At 42.0% G+C, this 18,391-nt stretch overlaps 1 protein-coding gene across 3 annotated transcripts in view; it reads left to right on the top strand.

Annotated features, from left to right (window-relative positions):
- Positions 1–17,669, top strand: part of lrch4 (leucine-rich repeats and calponin homology (CH) domain containing 4) — a 94,660-nt gene extending 76,991 nt beyond the window's left edge. Inside the window, exons 13-19 of one of the 3 annotated variants that reach the window (XM_060917962.1) lie at positions 80–131; positions 268–366; positions 5,739–5,836; positions 10,521–10,658; positions 10,787–10,864; positions 14,936–15,004; positions 16,854–16,930. In XM_060917962.1, the coding sequence (XP_060773945.1) occupies positions 80–131; positions 268–366; positions 5,739–5,836; positions 10,521–10,658; positions 10,787–10,864; positions 14,936–14,974 (504 nt within the window). In that variant the 3' untranslated portion in view covers positions 14,975–15,004; positions 16,854–16,930. Of the gene's footprint in view, positions 1–79; positions 132–267; positions 367–5,738; positions 5,837–10,520; positions 10,659–10,786; positions 10,865–11,126; positions 14,872–14,935; positions 15,005–16,853 lie in introns of those variants that run through there. The other 2 variants (XM_060917884.1, XM_060917800.1) reach the window with 2 other exon arrangements.
- The last annotated feature ends 722 nt before the right edge of the window (positions 17,670–18,391 follow it).

The following is an 18,391-nucleotide window of genomic DNA, read 5'->3' on the forward strand; positions in this document are numbered from 1 at the left end:
TGTGTCTCTCGTCATCATTGGATTACGTGTTTGTACTTAATGCAGTGTGCAAATATGTGTTCTGTACCTTTTCTTTCAGACTGTGGATCAGATTTATCCAATTTCCCTGCAGCGTTCAACAAGCCGCACAGGTGCAGCACCATCTCCACACGTTTTTACATGGTTACACTTTCTCCGAATATTGATATACAAGTTGTTGGGCTTTTTTTTTTTTTTTTAAAGAGAGATGTAATCTTTAGTGTTGTCTTGTTTTATTTTTATACGTAGATGTGCCCTCTGCTAAGCCATGTTCTCCCACTGGCAGCGCTCCCAAACCCAACAGCTTCCTCTTCCGCGCCTCTTCCCGCTGCAACGTCAGGACTTCAGGTACACACACGCACGCACGCACAGAGTGTAGGCTTGAGCTGTATATAAATAATACCATAAACAAGAATCCTTTCTAATACAGTAGGGTTTCACAATGCATGCACCCAGAATGAGTTTGTTCTCGAGTCTGCTAGTGATTTTAAATGAAATGCTTTTTATAAGTATTTTTGAAACGTTTTCTATAAAGCCATAATAATGACAGTCGTCACGGAGCACTGTGAAATTCTCAATTCTGATTCACCAGAACAGTTTGATGAATTTTCCATAACAGCAGTGCTATTACTCAACTTGTGCAGGGACTTGACATAAATGGATTTTAAAATATCCTTTTTAAAAGGGTAATGCGTTGTTGGAAGGAGTCTCCAGTGTCCATGCTCAAACAGTTAAAGCAGATACGCAGAGCCATGGCCTCACTTTCGTTTATAAATACCTCAAGAATGGCACAGGAATAGTTTTAAGCGTTGACAATAAATCTAATAGAGTAATTTTTACGATTAAAGTGATTTATATAGGTAGCGGTCTGAGTGAATGACCTTGACGTCCGTAACGTCACAGCAGGAAGTCTATCGGTCTCATCGCCATTTCTGCTATACTAAAACACAGAGCTGACTGCAACTCCGATCCTCCATTTTGAGCTAATTTATCGCCATGCAACGTAGATGTGTTTTTGCACCCGCCAGCAACACGACAGAAGGTGGATTATGTTGCATTCATGGCCCAAGAATGTTCAAACTGCAAAGATTTGGACGCGTTTTTCAAGAAGTTCACGGGCACACTGGGCGGCTATGAAGTGGTCTCTCCTCTGCTCTGCACATTTTACTGAAGACTCGTATGAGTCCTCTGATCTGTTGAGGAGTGTTGGCTATAAGCCCGTATTGAAAGAGGGTGCAGTACAAACAATTAAAGGAAAGTACTTTTATTTATTTAAAAAAAGAAAGTTCAGTTGCACCAGTCCTCCCGGAGTTGTGAGCTTGAGGGTTGTTGGTGTAACCTGGGACGGAACAGGATGTGACCTATCGCTCGGGCAGTGACCTCCCTCCGATTTTTGCTAAAACCGGTGCCGTTCCGTTTGATCCCGGGTTTTAGTAATTGCCTGAGCTGAGCAGTAATGGCGGAGTACTCAGTATGAGGAGAATGAGTGGAGCAGCCGTTTGATTTCTAAACTGAATATCGCTGCCATCTCGCCCTTGCGTGGAAGAAGTGAATGAACGGAGAACTGAACGAACAACTGAAAGTCAGATTGTTTCAAAACAAATCGGCCACAAGGTCAGCCTTTAAGAAGTGAGAACACAGACGAGTAAGCTCCGACTCTCATTTGGATAAAAAAACAACAAAATCAACACGTTGTTTACCTGCATTTAGATTAATACATGTAACTTGTATTGTGTGTTTAAGTTACCGGTATAAGATTATTTAATTTGCTTCAGAATGCGATTGTCTCAGTTCATCTGATTATTTAATTAGCCTTTTATGTTTTATCAGTGAAAATGCATGCATGTACATGTATGCTGCATAAGTTATAACACCCTATCCTGTTTTAATGAGAGTCAACCCACAATCAGTGAAGTCAAATCAGTCTTAGTTGAGCAAGTCGGTCACGGGATTTCTTACTTTCACCAGAAAATTTTATTTATATGACTTTGGTCTATAGCTGTAAAAGGCCTCGGCCTTAAAACCAGTTCCCGCAGTGACGTCACGCACTGTATATGTAATATTTATTCCCATTTATGCAGAATACAAGAGTTAAGGATGGCGATACTATCCACTCAGAAATGTATTTAAAAATAAAGGTTCTGCATATCTCCTTTAAAGGTAAAGCTGTAACTGGAGACCGTTTTTAGACAGTCGTCATGGTTTCTCTGAGGCTGGTGAGGAAGCGACTACTTTGCTTCTTGGATGTTCCGCAGCATTAAACGTAACTGTGAATGGATAAAAAGTTCAGGGTTAGTCAAAATTATTATGTTGACACTTAAATGGTAGAAACCAATCGGATCTTTAGTGGAAATTCATCAGTGGTGTACTGCTGCATCATCTGGAAGTAGACATCTGATGTCAGTGTGGGGGGTGTCAAAAAAAAGGTAAGGCCCAATTACGCCAGCAGCAGCCACGGCACACACGCACTTTCAGGAGAAAAATAATCCATTAGTGTTAACATAATTTTGACTGACCCTGTATTACGTGCCATTCTTTAATGAATAAAACGATGTTTGTTGATAAGCGGGTGTGGTGGGGAGAAGAGACTCTTCTATAATAAGCTTCTAGGAAAGTAATCGCCAACCATTGGGCTCGAAGAAAATTGAAACATGTTGCCCGGAAAACATTGAGCTGTAACTGTGCATACAAAGCTACACTAACCAGCTGGATATGTATAGTACACTGCAAAAAATGGCCTTTCAAAAATAAGAAATAAAAGATTAAAACAAAGCATATTTGCTTGAATCAGGTGAAAAAAATCTGCCAGTGGAACTAGTCAAATTTGACTTGGTAAGATTTCTTAAAGTAAGATGAAAAATCTAACCTGTTTTTAGATGAAATAATTCCAAAATAAGATTGGGGAACTTATTATGCGAGATCTGATTAACTCAAAATAATCAAAATAGTTCTTATAACAAGATCGTACTTCTTACATTTAGCCATTCAAGCCATTTTTATTTATTTCATTTTAAGGGTATTTCACTTAAATTCATGACAAAGTCTTAGCAGTAAAAACTGAATTTAAGATAAATATACTAATATTAGGGCGGCACGGTGGTGTAGTGGTTAGCGCTGTCGCCTCACAGCAAGAAGGTCCTGGGTTTGAGCCCCGGGGCCGGCGAGGGCCTTTCTGTGCGGAGTTTGCATGTTCTCCCCGTGTCCGCGTGGGTTTCCTCCGGGTGCTCCGGTTTCCCCCACAGTCCAAAGACATGCAGGTTAGGTTAACTGGTGACTCTAAATTGAGCGTAGGTGTGAATGTGAGTGTGAATGGTTGTCTGTGTCTATGTGTCAGCCCTGTGATGACCTGGCGACTTGTCCAGGGTGCACCCCGCCTTTCACCCGTAGTCAGCTGGGATAGGCTCCAGCTTGCCTGCGACCCTGTAGAAGGGTAAAGCGGCTAGAGATGATGAGATGAGATATACTAATATTAGGATTGTTAAATTCTACAACTAAGCATTGCTAGCTTAAAAGATTCTCCTTTTGTGACCTGTAATTAGTAAAATACTCTAGATATGAGACCGGAGACTATCTTGAATCAAGTTGACGACACGTGTAGCATTGCAACAAGTTTATTTTTTTTCCCATTTCAACATTCAAACATTAAAACATCTCTTAAGATTCCACTTCCCCAGGACCTCAGGCACCAAAAAAAAAGTCTACGCATTTTGACTTAGTGCTTACACAACGCCAAAGCAACAGTGCATTTTGGGGGCACTGACTATTCATGTGTACGAGGGGTTTACAAGATCAGGCACAAAACAAACCCAAACAAACAAAAAAAAAAACACTGAACTTAACTCACAGCATTCCAAAAAGCCCTCACTAAAACGCCCTCCACTCACTCATAGCCTTTTTGAAGGCACTTGTCTGGTCTAGAGTCTGTACAGCATCTAGAAGGAGCTCACTCTGAATGACTGAGAAAACAGTCGCAGTAAACTTAGGATCTGTAAGGTGGAGTTGAATTGTAATGAAAGATTCAAAGATTTCAGTAAAGTTCATTTATTCTCAAAACAAGCATACTTTTTTTTTTTCTTGAAACAAGATGAACTGCATTTGACAAATGTGTCAGAAAACGGAATCCAGGGACACATGTCCGCCCAGGGGCATTTTGAGTTATTGACAGATTCAGAAAGTACAGTTTCTAAGCTTTCCAATGATGCCTTCCATGTGGAGATCTGACAATATTTGAAGAATGTGTGGCCTTTTGAAAGTGCATAACTCTTAAAACAGAAAAGGGAGAAAATCGCCCTCAAAGTTTTCCATCTCAGCTACTCTGGGTGTAGGGCGGCCACATAATGCTGCTCATTTGCATGACATTAAGGAAAGCCCTACCCCCTACTAGCTAGCACGATGCTACTTTCATGTAAACAAAGAATCACCACGTCAATTTTCCTTCCATGCAAAGTATGCCCAACACAATTATGAAGAGCAAAAATAAGTCCTAAAGTATACTTTAACGTTTTGTGGTTGAAAAATTACTCACACCGTAAGAAAGAAAGATAGCACGATGATGACACAACTAACACAACGCTAGTTTCATGTAACCAAACCACAACACTCTCCGTTACATGCAAAAATAACCACACAACCTTAGATTAATAAACTCACCCCATCAGAAAGAGAAACGGCGCCTTGCACACACCAATGCCTCCGATGGAATGTAGTCCTAGAACACTTCCTTTTGGTTGCGGTTTTTTTGCTAGAAATGGTCATCTCCGATGTAACTACCATGCGTCTGTTTGCTTCACGGTGTTTCAGCTCCTCTGCAATCTGTTTAGCTTGCTCATTCAATAGTGAAATTACATGCCTGTATGCAGCTTAAGTAGCCACGAGCTCAGCTCGTATCATACAGCTGATTGGCGGAAAAAAAAAAAAGCAAAAGGCTTAAATCATCATGTGAATGGCCCATATGGTAATTTACCCACACCCCCCAGCAGGCTACAGTCCTGACAAAAACGAGACAATTTGCAACAAAAAATGTATGCTTTTCCAACAAAACAATCTATTATCTGAAATACTGATTGCATTCTTCAAGATTTCAACTTGCACATTATGGAAAAAAATGAAAATCACAAATTTCGAAAAAAAAATGCTTCTTTTGCGATTATCTCGGATTCGTTTCAGCCGACATGTGTCCCTGGATTCGGTGAGGTGAGACAAATGTCCAAAATGTACTTGTTTTAAAAAAAACTTTTTATTTTCAAAGGTGCTCCAAATAAGACTTTTTCAAGACATTTTGTCTCTACAAGATTTTCAAGATGGACTGTCTAAAAACTAGCCTTTCTAGCTAAATGAGGTTTTGCTTGTTGGGCAATTACGTCTTATAATAAGGGTAGCTAGATGTTTTGACTTGAAAATAGACAAATAAACTTCTTAAGATTTTTATTTTTTGCAGTGTAAAGCTTTCAGGAAATGTGTAGTGTTTAAAGACGCAACACCACTGCTGCAGCCAGTAGATTTGCACCATGCCACTTTTTCATAGCTCTGTGCTGAGAATGGTCCATGATCCATCAGCAGTACCTGCAGTGGTCTCTTTATAATTATGGATGGGGCCCGTTCGAACAAAGTGCATCTTTTTAGGATGGCTGTACCTGATAAACCTATTGACTTTCAGTATCTGAATTTTCATATGGAAATAACTTGCATTGGTGGTTATACAATTTTGTGTTCGTGTTTAGGATCAATGCAGTCTCTGGCTGAGTCAGGTCGCAGTGAGTCCCGATCCACGCTCAAATCACCACGAGAGGAGAGAGCAGAAATCTTGCAGTTACGCAAGGTAAGGGTGCCTTATGTACTCGTTGCATTTTTCTTTGCAGTCGTCTGGCACTTGTACCAGGTCTCTCCTCCTACACGGCTCCCTGCTTCTCACTTTCAAACTCAGCATGAGAAATGAACACTTTTTTAGTATTTTTTTTTTTTATTTATTTACAAATTTGAATATGATACAGCTATGAACTACAACCCCAATTCCATAAAAGTTGGGATGCTGTGTAAAATGTAAATAAAAACAGAATGCAACGATTTGCAAATCTCATAAACCCAGATATTTTTCACAGTCAAACACAGACAACATTAGCCTGGGCCCGCCCATCCTAAGCGTGACGCAACACGAGGGCCTGTTGCGAGCTTAGTCTGGCCAGGCAAGCTACCTACAGCTCTTCCAAGCTCCCGAAAAATCGGAAGCCAATCAACTTTGAGCATCTCCAACGGCCCTGGGTAGAGGCGTGTTCAAGGCACTGACGTAGTAGAACTGCGACCGGAAGCCATAGATTGTTTACAGAATCTATGCCGGAAGCGCTTCATTCACTAGAAACATTACGAACATGGAGCAGCGGCAAGCCTTTGACACAGCGGTAGATGCTGTATTGAAAGCATTCAACGGGAAGTTCTCATTGAAAACGGAGCAAAGAGCAGCCCTGGAGGTATTTATCTTCTTCCTGTTACTCAAGCAGTTTCCGTCGCGTCACATACGTCAGAGGAAAGAGTGATGTGATTGGTTTAAGCTTCGTCACAGCCTTTTCTGGCTTCGACCAATAGCAAAATGAGGCATTTCAGGGAGGCGGGTCAACCACGCCTTTGGGAAACAGTTGGGCTTAATATCTTTGCCAGACCAATAGCTCGCAGAGCTTTGAAGTCGCGTTAGCCAGACTAAGACAACATATATCAAGTGTTTAAAGTGAGAAAATGTACCATTTTAAGAAAAAAGGTAATTTTGAATTTGATGGCAGCAACACGTCTCAAAAAAGTTGGGACAGGGCCATGATTACCACTGTGTCACGTCCCCTATTCTTTTAGCAACAGTCCGTAAACGTCTGGGAACTGAAGAGACCAGTTGCTGGAGTTTTGGGAGAGGAATGTTGTCCCATTCTTACCTGATACAGGATTCTAGCTGCTCAACAGTCCTGGGTCGTCTTTTTCGTTTTCGTGGTGCGCCAAACATTTTCAATTAGTGAAAGGTCTGGACTGCCAGCAGGCCAGTTCAGCACCCGTACTCTTCTACTATGAAGCCATGCTGTTGTAATGGATGCAGTATGTGGTTTAAAATTGTCTTGCTGAAATATGCGAGGCCTTCCCGGAAAAAGACGTTGTCTGGATGGGAGCGCATGTTGCTCTAAAATCTGCATATACCTTTCAGCACTGATGGCGCCTTTCCAGATGTGCAAGACTAACGCACTGCCATACCATCACAGGCTTTTGAACTGAGCGCTGATGACAAGGCGGATGTTCCCTCTCCTATTTAGTCCAATGGATGTGGTGTCCATGGTTTCCAAAAAGAATTTCAAATTTCGATTCGTCTGACCACAGAACAGTTTCCCACTTTGCCTCAGTCCATTTTAAATGAGCTTTGGTTCAGAAAAGATGGTGGTGTTTGTGGATCATGTTCACTTCGGGCTGCTTCTTTGCGTGATAGAGCTTGAACCTGCATTCGTGGACAGCACAGCAAACTGTGTTCACAGACAATGATTTCTGGAAGTGTTCCTGAGCCCATGCAGTGATTTCCGTTACGGACTCATGTCTGATTTTAATGCAGTGCCACCTGAGGGCCTGAAGATCACAAGCATCCAATATGGCTTTTCAGCCTTGTCCCTTGCACACAGAGATTTCTCCAGATTCTCAGAATCTTTTGATTAGATCATGTCCTGTAGATGATGAGATATTCAAAGCCTTCACAATTTTTATGTTGAGGAACGTTATTCTGAAATTGTTCCACAATTTGTAGACACAGTTTTTCACAGATTGGCGAACCTCTGCCCATCTTTACGTCTGAGAGACTCTGCCTCTCTAAGATGCTCTTTTTATACCCAGTCGTGCTAATGACCAGGATTCAGACTCTAGTCCACCTCGTGCCCTAATTTTAAGGACTCATGACTTGAACTTGAGCACTGATGACTCAGACTCGTGCATTAACTGCATTCAGACTCGTAAATTGGAGACGAGGACTTTTTTTTCTTCTTTTATTTTTTGTAACATGCCATAATAATTTGGCGTAAGAGATTTATATCTCCATTAATTTTTATCCTAATTTTGTGCAAGAGAATGCACGTTCACCTGTTCATACGTCCCGTTCAGGAACAAACTAACGTTAATGGCGCTAAAATGCCTGGAGAGAACGCCCCAGGATTGTCGGCTTTGCTTGTACAGATTTCTCGTGCAGTTTTTTGTTTGAGATGCGTCATGTTTGTGTAACATGATTATGCTTTTGAAATGCACACAAGTGCATTTGTTACAGTAAAGCACATGAGTGTTATGTTTGCGAGAGTGTTGTTTTTCACATGGATGCTTAACATGAAAGGAGAACTGAAGTCATTTTTAAACTTGCTTTATTTCTTAACGTGTTCTTCAATTACATTTTCGCTTTTAGTAACCTTATATCGTGACTCGTATTGGCAATTAATTGCAATTAAATATTATACTTATCAGCCTATTCGTTTTTTAGCCGTGTTGAATGTAGTTCGTTTGGTCCACGGCAGGCGTCGCTTATCCGCGTGATCTTTACAAGACTTGTGCGAGACTTTGAAACGTGAAGTGTCAGCCAGGTGTCAGTGCTGCCGTTTTGAAAACTGTTTTCCATCGAAATATTGCACAAAAACGAGTTTAAATGACGATTACTGCCTACTTTTTTCAAACTTACCTGATTGCTGTCAGAACAAGCAAAACTGCCGGCTTGATTACGTCAGCATTCGAAAGAGGGCGTGCGCGTCTTTTGACAACGTTGGCAGATGTCGGTCACTTTGATTTCCGCTGTACGTTTTACTTCTGTCCTACGACGTCTCGCACAGATCTCAGCGAATCTCGTTTACGGCCATTGCTTTGACATATGGACTGATATATTACAGAGCATATTTCAAACACTCAGAACTTGCTATAGCAGCAACAAAATGGCTCTCAAAAGTGCATTCCTGTATTTAATAACATGAGAGAAATAGAATTTTGATGATTTAAAAAAAAATTGCTTTGCGTTCTCTTTTAGTGCCACCGGCCTTTTCCTAAATATTCCTGATGGATGGTTTTTTTTGTGGATTTATTGTAGGCTATGGTACGGAACATGCATCTTCACGCTACTCAAAGCTATCAATGTGTGCGTTTGTGTTGGACTCAACTTGATTTTCTTTAATGACTTGAACACTGGGGATTTGAGACTGGACTTGTAGTCGAGTCGCTAAACCTCGAGTCCAACAGTGCTACTGACCTGGTGCTAATTAGTTGCGAAATGTTCCTCCAGCTGTTTCTCTTTAGTACCACTTACTTTTCCAGCCTTTTGTTGCCCCCGTCCTTACTTTTTTGAGACGTGTTGCTGCCATCAAATTCAAAATGAGCTAATATATATATTTTTTCATGAAATAGTAAAACCTCTCAGGGGCGGCACGGTGGTGTAGTGGTTAGCGCTGTCGCCTCACAGCAAGAAGGTCCTGGGTTCGAGCCCCGTGGCCGGCGAGGGCCTTTCTGTGCAGAGTTTGCATGTTCTCCCCGTGTCCGCGTGGGTTTCCTACAGGTGCTCCGGTTTCCCCCACAGTCCAAAGACATGCAGGTTAGGTTAACTGGTGACTCTAAATTGAGCGTAGGTGTGAATGTGAGTGTGAATGGTTGTCTGTGTCTATGTGTCAGCCCTGTGATGACCTGGCGACTTGTCCAGGGTGTACCCCGCCTTTCACCCGTAGTCAGCTGGGATAGGCTCCAGCTTGCCTGCGACCCTGTAGAAGGATAAAGCGGCTACAGATAATGAGATGAGATGAGTAAAACCTCTCAGTTTAAACATTCAACATGTTGTCCGTGTTCTACTGTGGAAAAAAAAAATATGGATTGATGAGATTTGCAAATCATCGCATTCTGTTTTTATTTACATTTTTACACCGTGTGCCAATTTTTTTTGGAATCGGGGTTGTAGAATATTTTAGTTTAGAAAGCTTTGAAGTTGTACCAATGAAAACCATTAAACTACACCTAAACTCAGTTTATTTATGCGTCGGCGTTTTTTCGGATTAAAACGGAGGCACGTCCATAGAAATCGAACAAGACCATTTACAAATGAGCTCAATTAACAATACCACGAAATTCATGGACCAATGACATCCAGAATTAGAGGATGATATGGTACGAGAGAAATTTTAATCACAGGATCTGTCAGTCTAGCTAGCATAGCTAGTGATTAACCTATAGGTTATATTGATATGTTTACAAACCTATTTCAGTGCCGTTAAAATGCCGAGGACATAATTACAGGGCAACGAAGGGGCGTGTTGGGTATTCATCCATATTCAGCAGTACTTTAAGAACAGCAACATTTATGTCGAGTCGTGAACACGTGTCCTCCCACACTGTTTGGTAAGAATTCATTCTACACAGTCACTTCACAACGCAGCCGTCGTCTCCTCAAGGTCGTCTCGTTCCTCATGCTGCCGTTTTGGCACTGACAGCATCATCTAACATCTCTGTCTTCCCATCCATTCTCCATCTGTCAGTCCCTGGAGTCTTCTCTAAAGATCACCCTTCCAGAAGATCTCGGCGAATCCTTGTCCAACGGCACCATCCTCTGCCAGCTAGCCAATCACATACGTCCTCGGTCGGTGACGATCATCCACATCCCCTCCCCTGCTGTGGTGAGTCCTCAGCGGTATCAATCTTCCTCTTCAGCCTCCTTGGGCACTCATGAGGTGGGAATACTTATGAGCGTCTGCTTTGCAAACTTTCTTCTGTTTTTTTTTTTTTTTTTTTTAATTCTGTTCAGCCCAAACTGAGTGCCGCCAAGTGTCGTCTCAACGTTGAAAACTTCCTCGCCGCCTGCCGCAAGCTGGGCGTTCCTGAGGTAAGGGACTTTATCAGAAACGTGCTTTTCTTTTTCTGTGCTGCCTTAAGTGTGTCGTTGTTAACGTGTTTGTCTGACCTGAATTCTGTCTGCTTTATGCTTCTCACACATTTTTCTGCCTTTCGATTCCTATTATTCCTTTTTTTTTGTCTGCTTTCTCATTCGTTTCTTACTTTTTCAACTCCTTGTTCTGCTGCCTCATTCTTGCTTTTGCGCTCTCTCTCTCTCTCTCTCTCTCTCTCTCTCTCTCTCTCTCCCTCAGACGGAGGTGTGTCTAGCGTCTGATATCCTCTGCAGTAAGCTGCGTGCCGTGCAGCGCTGTGTGGAGTCTCTGTTGTCGATAGGAAGAGGAGGAGAGGAGTTGAAGGAGGAGATAAAAGCACACTCTCCCCCTGTCTCTCCCTTCTCCCTCGTCCCCACCGGCTTCTTGCTCTTCTACTGCTTCGTCATGGGCCTGCTCTACCTGCTCTACCACCACCTTACCGCATAAAGCGCATACGTTTGTGTCTTACGTGAGAGCATGTGTCCGGTCTAATCAGTGTATGCGCTTCCACATGTTCATAAGGCTTTGCAGTAGCGCACTTCTTCCACACTGCGGCACTCGAGGCGTACGCTGCCGAGAGCACGACGTGAGATGGAGACGCGCCATAAGTAGAGCTAACTGCACTGCCATCCAGACAGCCTGGCAATGGCGCGCACACATACGTACACTTATACGCCACACACTATAAGCTGCAGTGAGTAGATATGGAATCAACACAGTGGTTTTTATGCTGTATCTGTTTTAAGCAGAATTGTATATAAAGATACTTAATACTGTTACAAGTTTATGGACAGAAAGACTTGGTGGGATTGCAGTCTGGGGTGGGTTTTTTATTTTTATTTTATTATTATTATTTTTTTAAACTTATGAATTACAAAACAAGCATTTTACGTAAGCTGCCCAGACAAAAATGACTCTCATCTGCTATTTCTTTTCTGATACTTGGTTATGCTTCCTGTCACCTGAATAACAGCGCCAGTCCTGGTGGGTGTGGAAACCAGCAGAACCTTCTGTCCGTTAGACCACTCTTTCACTTACTGGGTGCAACTCGGCTACACTTCGTATAGACTACTTTTAGTATTTCGCCTGCTGTTGTAAATAGTCCTACATGGTTTTTTTCGAGTTTTTTTTTTTTAAACGCCCATTCACTCCCCTTGGCCGACTCTAGCCTGTCACACGTCAGCTACCAGTTGGCGAGTGTGAGCGCTCGCTTTCTCCGAGGCATATAAAGTCAGTCGCGGTATCTTTCTGAACTGCTGCTCAGCAAATGAAAGTGCTGTCTGCCCTCTTCCGCATACATGAGCTCACAGACGCTCTGAAAAATCGTCGCTCTGATCAACAGGCGAGAGAGCATGACCAGATTTGCCCTCTAGGTATCGTTCGGATTCGGATTCGCAAGCCAACGCCTTTCTGTTGTGTCGTTTGGGAGCCACGTGCTCTCCGTGTTGTCTGTACAGAGATGCCTATGTCTGTGGTTTAGTTGTAGCATTTATGATTTTTGACCAAACAGGAATGAAATTCAGACCAAATACAAATTTTGTAAAGGAGAGAGAGGGTACTTTTTGCGCTTCGTACTTTCGACTTTATCAAGGTTGCGTGAGCTAACAGGAAGCGAAAGGTGTAGGATTTTGCATTGCAGGTTATTCAGAAATAAAATAGAAGGCTGACGTGTAACCTGATCTTTCAGTTATTATATATTGTACCAGATCCTCTTTGGGCAGACAGGTTATGATTTCCTGTTGGTAACGAAACGCTAAACGAGAGATTTATTGCCGTTCTCGTGAACGCCATCCTGACCTCTGACACATGTTCGAGTTTTGTGGTAAAGTTCAGAATTTTCTTTCTGCCTGCTAAGATTTTCTCGTTAGCAGCTTTTGGCTTCGCTGTCTAAGGGGTTGAGGTGAGGTTTGCAGGCGAGTGTCCAAGTGTGTTCTCATGCTTGTTGATTTGGTCCTGTGAGTGTCAGTGTTGTGTTCTGCTTGAAACCGAAGCACCAAACCTCAGGATCTGGCCAACAGACTGACCATGATTTTAATGATGTGTACCTTCGTCTATGTGCTGCTATTGATGGATATGGATGATGTGGGTTTTTTTTTTTTTTTTGTCTGGGGAGCTTATTAGAACCCTTAAAACAACGCTGTCTATTGCAGCTGGATGATCTTACTCCGAAATGGTCTGTTTTTAAACTGGTATTTATCTGTTCTTAGTGTTCACTTCCCAAAGGGCTTTGCACCGCTTTGCCTTAGCTTACACACAGGATCGAGCTTTGAGGATGGTGAGGCGGTGGTATTTGTATGTGTCCCTGGGAAAGTGTTTTTATACAACGGTTTATTTCGCCACCGGCACAAATTGTCAAATCCGCTCACATCTTGTTCAAAGGGCTTTAAATTGTTTTCACCACTTTGTCTCAGTGCTTGCAAATGTAAGTGCCTGCAGCGTCTGACTGAAGCTACTGTTCCAAACTCCACCATGTCCTTGTCCATTCCAGTCTCTCTGACCCACAGCATGTGTGATGTAACGTTTTGGACCGTTGTGTGCAAATGAGTATTAAAGACCCTGTTCCCATTTGTTCAGAAATGCTCAATCAGAATATTTCTTTCAAGTGTTGCGGTCGAGGGACTGGAATGAAATGTTCGCTCTTCGTTTTTTTGTTTTGTCCTGTTGACTGACTGTGACCACCAGGGGGCAGCGGTGTTCCACAACTGCACTCAAAGCTATACGTCTTATGGTACCGAAGTAACGGTTCAGAGTTCTGATGTTGTATGTACGTCTGTTGTTTTGGTCAGCTTGCTATATGTAAAATTAAGTTATTGTTTATTTATTCATGCATTCCTGTGTCGAGCAGCAGTATTGGGTGAAACACGGCCTCTCTGAGCAAATCCCTATCAGCTCTCTCAAAGCACTGCGACATTTCGTATGTAGTTTTACACAGGTTATCTACTGTTTTCAGGAAAAAAAAGAAAGAAAGGGCGGTTTGGAAATCCTGAGCGCCGAGTCGCAATGTTAAATACAAGCACGTCAGGAAATCTCAGCTGCTGTCATTTTTGTGTGTGTATAAACAGAGGCAGTGGGTGTTAATGAAAGCTGTAAATTCCCAGCGGAATAACATCCCATTAAAACATCCTTAAGCTTCTTTTTAAATGCTCCAGTAATGTTGGTTTAAGGCCCACGAGTACCCATGTTTCCTCAGTACTGTCTGCTGCTGTTGCTTTTCTGTTCCCTGCATACTTAATGTGATTTAGCAGCTTTGCAGACAGTTGACTAACGAGCAGACGCTCATCTGGAGAGAGTGATAAGGGCACATGGGAGAGAACAAAGTAGAGGAGGAGAGGAGCAGCACAAGGGTGGGCTGATAGGATAGAAAATGTGAGGAGATGTAGTAAAAAGAAGAATGTTTCGGAAAATGGGTTAATTTTCACTTATTCGGTTTGTCCGATCCTTCCCACTAATGTGTTTTAATGTCTTTAAGATGCTTTCTCAGACCTAAAATATGCATGAATGTGAAATATCTTCTCACGATTTGAAAACTCAAATCAGGGTTGTGTGTGGGTTTTTTTTTTTTTTGTTTAATCACATATTTTCAGTCCACACAAATGAAATTGCATGAAGGGCTCACTGTAACCGAAAGCCATGTTGCTTATACAGAGCAGGGATGCTGAACTACCCACAAATGCTGGCCTCTTCTTCATTTTTTTTTTTCTTCTCCCTCCAACTACTTTTGTTTTTGCGGGAGCAAGATCTGCAATAACGTTTCAACCAAAATGTCTCTTAGGGTGAAGCGAGTTATGAAAGCACCAAACTCACTGGAGTTGAATTTTGAACTTTTAAAGATTAAGAAGCGAGATGTATTTTGTAATATTTATATCCCTCATGTATTTAAGGAGGTCAATTGTAAGTTTATACAGTATAGATTCAGATTTTTTTTTTTTTTGCTGTAACTATTAAAGAAAGGGAAAAAAAAATCTCCTTTGTGCTGCTTCCTTTTCTGTTTTGTCTTCAATGTTGTTTTTTTTCCCCTCTTTCTCAAGCCAGTCATCTTCCCTCAGGCGTTTGTTGCTAGCTTTTAAATCTCTAGCCATTGTTTGCTTTTTGCTCAGGTAAGTGTTAAATTCTTCCTTACTATGAGGTGAAGTGAAGGAAATAAGGGATTGTGCATGAGTGAATTTCCATCTTGTTAACATGTTCAGCTTCTGAGGATACGCTGATTGAGAAAACGACGCAGTTTTCCTTTCTTGCTGCAAAAACAAACAAACAAAAAAAAAAGCATGGCTGTTAAAGCTTGAAATGAAGTGGCGCCAATGAGAAAATCTATTCGTGGAAGTTTAAGCGAGTGCTATTGGGGAGTGTGCATGCTGTTGCTGCTGCTTGTCTTATCCTTTCTGCACAGCACCTGTGACCTGATTAAAGTGTCTTTCAGTTCCAGTCCTACACTCCCCTATCCTGTTGAGCTCTCCGGCTATCCATAAAGCACTGCCTGAACTCAATCTGGTGTGTAAGGGGAGGAGGGGCAAGAAAAAAAATGGCGGGGGGGACCCTGCAGTGTACTGTAGGTCCCTCAGGACTGGAACTGAGAAACAGGAATATGAAATTAGGGCTGTGCGATATGGGAAAAAATGAATATCCCGATAAATTTTCTCCATTTCACGATATACGATATATATATCAATATATTTAAATCTCCTCTAAAGGACCCCATGAAATCTAACTTTTACTCTTTACTGTTTTCACTACAATCCCTGCAGATTAAATAACATTCTTGGTTAACTTTACAGGTGGTTTTCAACAACACCATTTAAAATTTTCATGTTGGTGATTAATCACAATTGAATTGAAATAAGACTATTTTTATTCAACAAAGATGTGGCACAAACTGCAAAAACAATCTTGAAAATTGCAACAAAGGGGCAAAACAATACAGAGCTGCTCAGAGCTCAAACCAATAAAGTGCAAGCTCAATACTGAGAGACATTTAGCCTAAATAAGAAAAGTGCTCATTCATTAAATTATTTAAAAAAATAGATCTCCAAGCTATTAACCTGACTACTGAGAACCACTGGAACATTCACAATAGAGAGAGAGAGAGATTGAGGGAGAGAAGAGAGAGAGAGCTGCAAAACATTTTTCTCTTTGCACACTTTTGAACTGAATGTTTTCTGGCTCTGCCTCTCAGATGTGTAGAATTCCGGCTGCTGCCTTTCGTGATGACATTTTTTTTTTTTTTTTTTGCACACTTTACAAACTGGCATTTGCTGTTCCACGTCCTCCTCGCGATATCCAAAAAAATGCCAGATGACTGACCCCTTACTAGTTCTTTTAGGAACCAATTCGTCCGCTTCCATTTTTAATTTGTCGCTGAAATTGCCAGAGCTTACACGGTAGCCTACGCAACACCAGCGATTGCACGAACTGAGTCAGCGCTGTAAACCGAAACTAGGAAATCTTGCAGTGTTGCCAGATACTGCTGATGTTTTCCAGCCCAAAATATGTTCAAAACCCGCCAAAACGCACTTAAAACCGCCCAATCTGGCAACACACGTAACTAGAAAATCTTCCCGGAAGTTCCTTTCAGCACCGAGATGTCGCCCAGGATTGGTTGGCGAGTGCGTGACGTTATTGTTTTCTTTACCCTTATGCAGCCTCTCACGTTACTGCCTGAGGGACAGGGAGATGTTTTAAACAAACACGAAACGAACGCAAGTCGGAAGATGACCATAAAATACTCGATAGTTACGATATAATAATTTTATGTATCGCACACAGAATTTTCGCCGATATATCGAGTATATTCGATATATCGCACAGCCCTATATGAAATACAAATCCTCGTCCGTGTGGTCTTTTTGTCTGCAATAACCTGCATGTTTGTTTGGCCTGGGTGCTTCATCATATGTTTGTCTCCGCATGCCTACTTCTAACCGGTTTGAACTGTCCTCCAAACCCCACCAGGACTCTCTCTGCCCAGCTCAGCTCATTCTGGAGGACGAAGGACTGAGCCGCATCGCTCACACTGTCCAGACTCTGCTGGAGCTACCCCCGTCTGGACCCCGCCGCTCCTCTCTTCAAACGCCTGCGCAAAACACCAACAGCTCATAACATTCAATTCAACTTTAATACAAGCCATAATCTCTAACCATCTCCAGCATTTTATTATATTAAAAGAATAGGTGCAGTCTGACCCACCTCATGATTGCAAATCCTTGTACAGCTGCTTAAGGGTATACTTCAGATTTTCATCATGCTCCACTGTGAGTAGTCAGTGGAAGATTGCGAATATAAAACAAGATGAACGAAAATTAAACCGAAATGTAGAGCCGCTACTCCCAGTCTACCCTTGCCAAATAATTGCCTCACTTCAAGATGATGTATGTTATGCAAAATATTTATTTGACAAGGAAATGAACTTAATTGCTGAGGTGGTGCGGGTAGAGTTGTTTTCTTGGTGGTTGTTTATACTTGGAAAATTAATTACGGCTATAATCTGGGTTCTATAACAATGCAAAGTTAATTGATTTTCTACAGGTAATTACTCTTGCATAGAGTAGACATGGCACTCTGCAGATAAGTCTATAGTCATTAGAGTGCTCTGATAAGCTAAAGCAAGCTCGTAAGCACCAAATGTTATATGGAGATGAAACAGTTGGTACACGTTAGAATAATATAGTTTGTTATATAAGTAAATGGACTATATATATTTTTTCCCCATTTCAGCCCTGCACTCTAATACATTGGATTTGAATAAATGAAATAAAGAAATGACCTAATTGTAGCTTTAATTTGGAATATTTATAGCTGTGTTGCAGGAACCACTAGTGCTGACTCAATCTCAGCGTTTCACAGTAAGCAAGCCTGCAGTCTGAGCCTCTGCTTTTTTTGTGAACAGTGTATGACTGTGTACTTTGCAGCCTTTGTTCGAGCACAAGATCCGTGTGCAGTCCGCATCAATTCAATAAAATTGTGTGTTGTGCTTGGTGTATACACATTGTCACAAAGCACCTTTACAGAAGGAAAAGCCGCTGTGGAGGCCCTGAAGGGATCTTTGCAATATTATTACTATTATTATTGGCGGCACAGTGGTGTAGTGGTTAGCACTGTCGCCTCACAGCAAGAAGGTCCGGGTTCGAGCCCTGTGGCTGGCGAGGGCCTTTCTGTGTGGAGTTTGCATGTTCTCCCCGTGTCTGCGTGGGTTTCCTCCGGGTGCTCCGGTTTCCCCCACAGTCCAAAGACATGCAGGTTAGGTTAACTGGTGACTCTAAATTGACCGTAGGTGTGAATGTGAGTGTGAATGGTTGTCTGTGTCTATGTGTCAGCCCTGTGATGACCTGGCGACTTGTCCAGGGTGTACCCCGCCTTTCGCCCGTAGTCAGCTGGGATAGGCTCCAGCTTGCCTGCGACCCTGTAGAACAGGTTAAAGCGGCTACAGATGATGGATGGATTATTATTAAACACTACAACATTTTCTTTCAGGAAAAAATTGTGAAAATGGC

The sequence above is a fragment of the Neoarius graeffei genome, chromosome 1 (genome assembly GCF_027579695.1).
Source record: "Neoarius graeffei isolate fNeoGra1 chromosome 1, fNeoGra1.pri, whole genome shotgun sequence".
NCBI classification, from domain to species: Eukaryota; Metazoa; Chordata; class Actinopteri; order Siluriformes; family Ariidae; genus Neoarius; species Neoarius graeffei.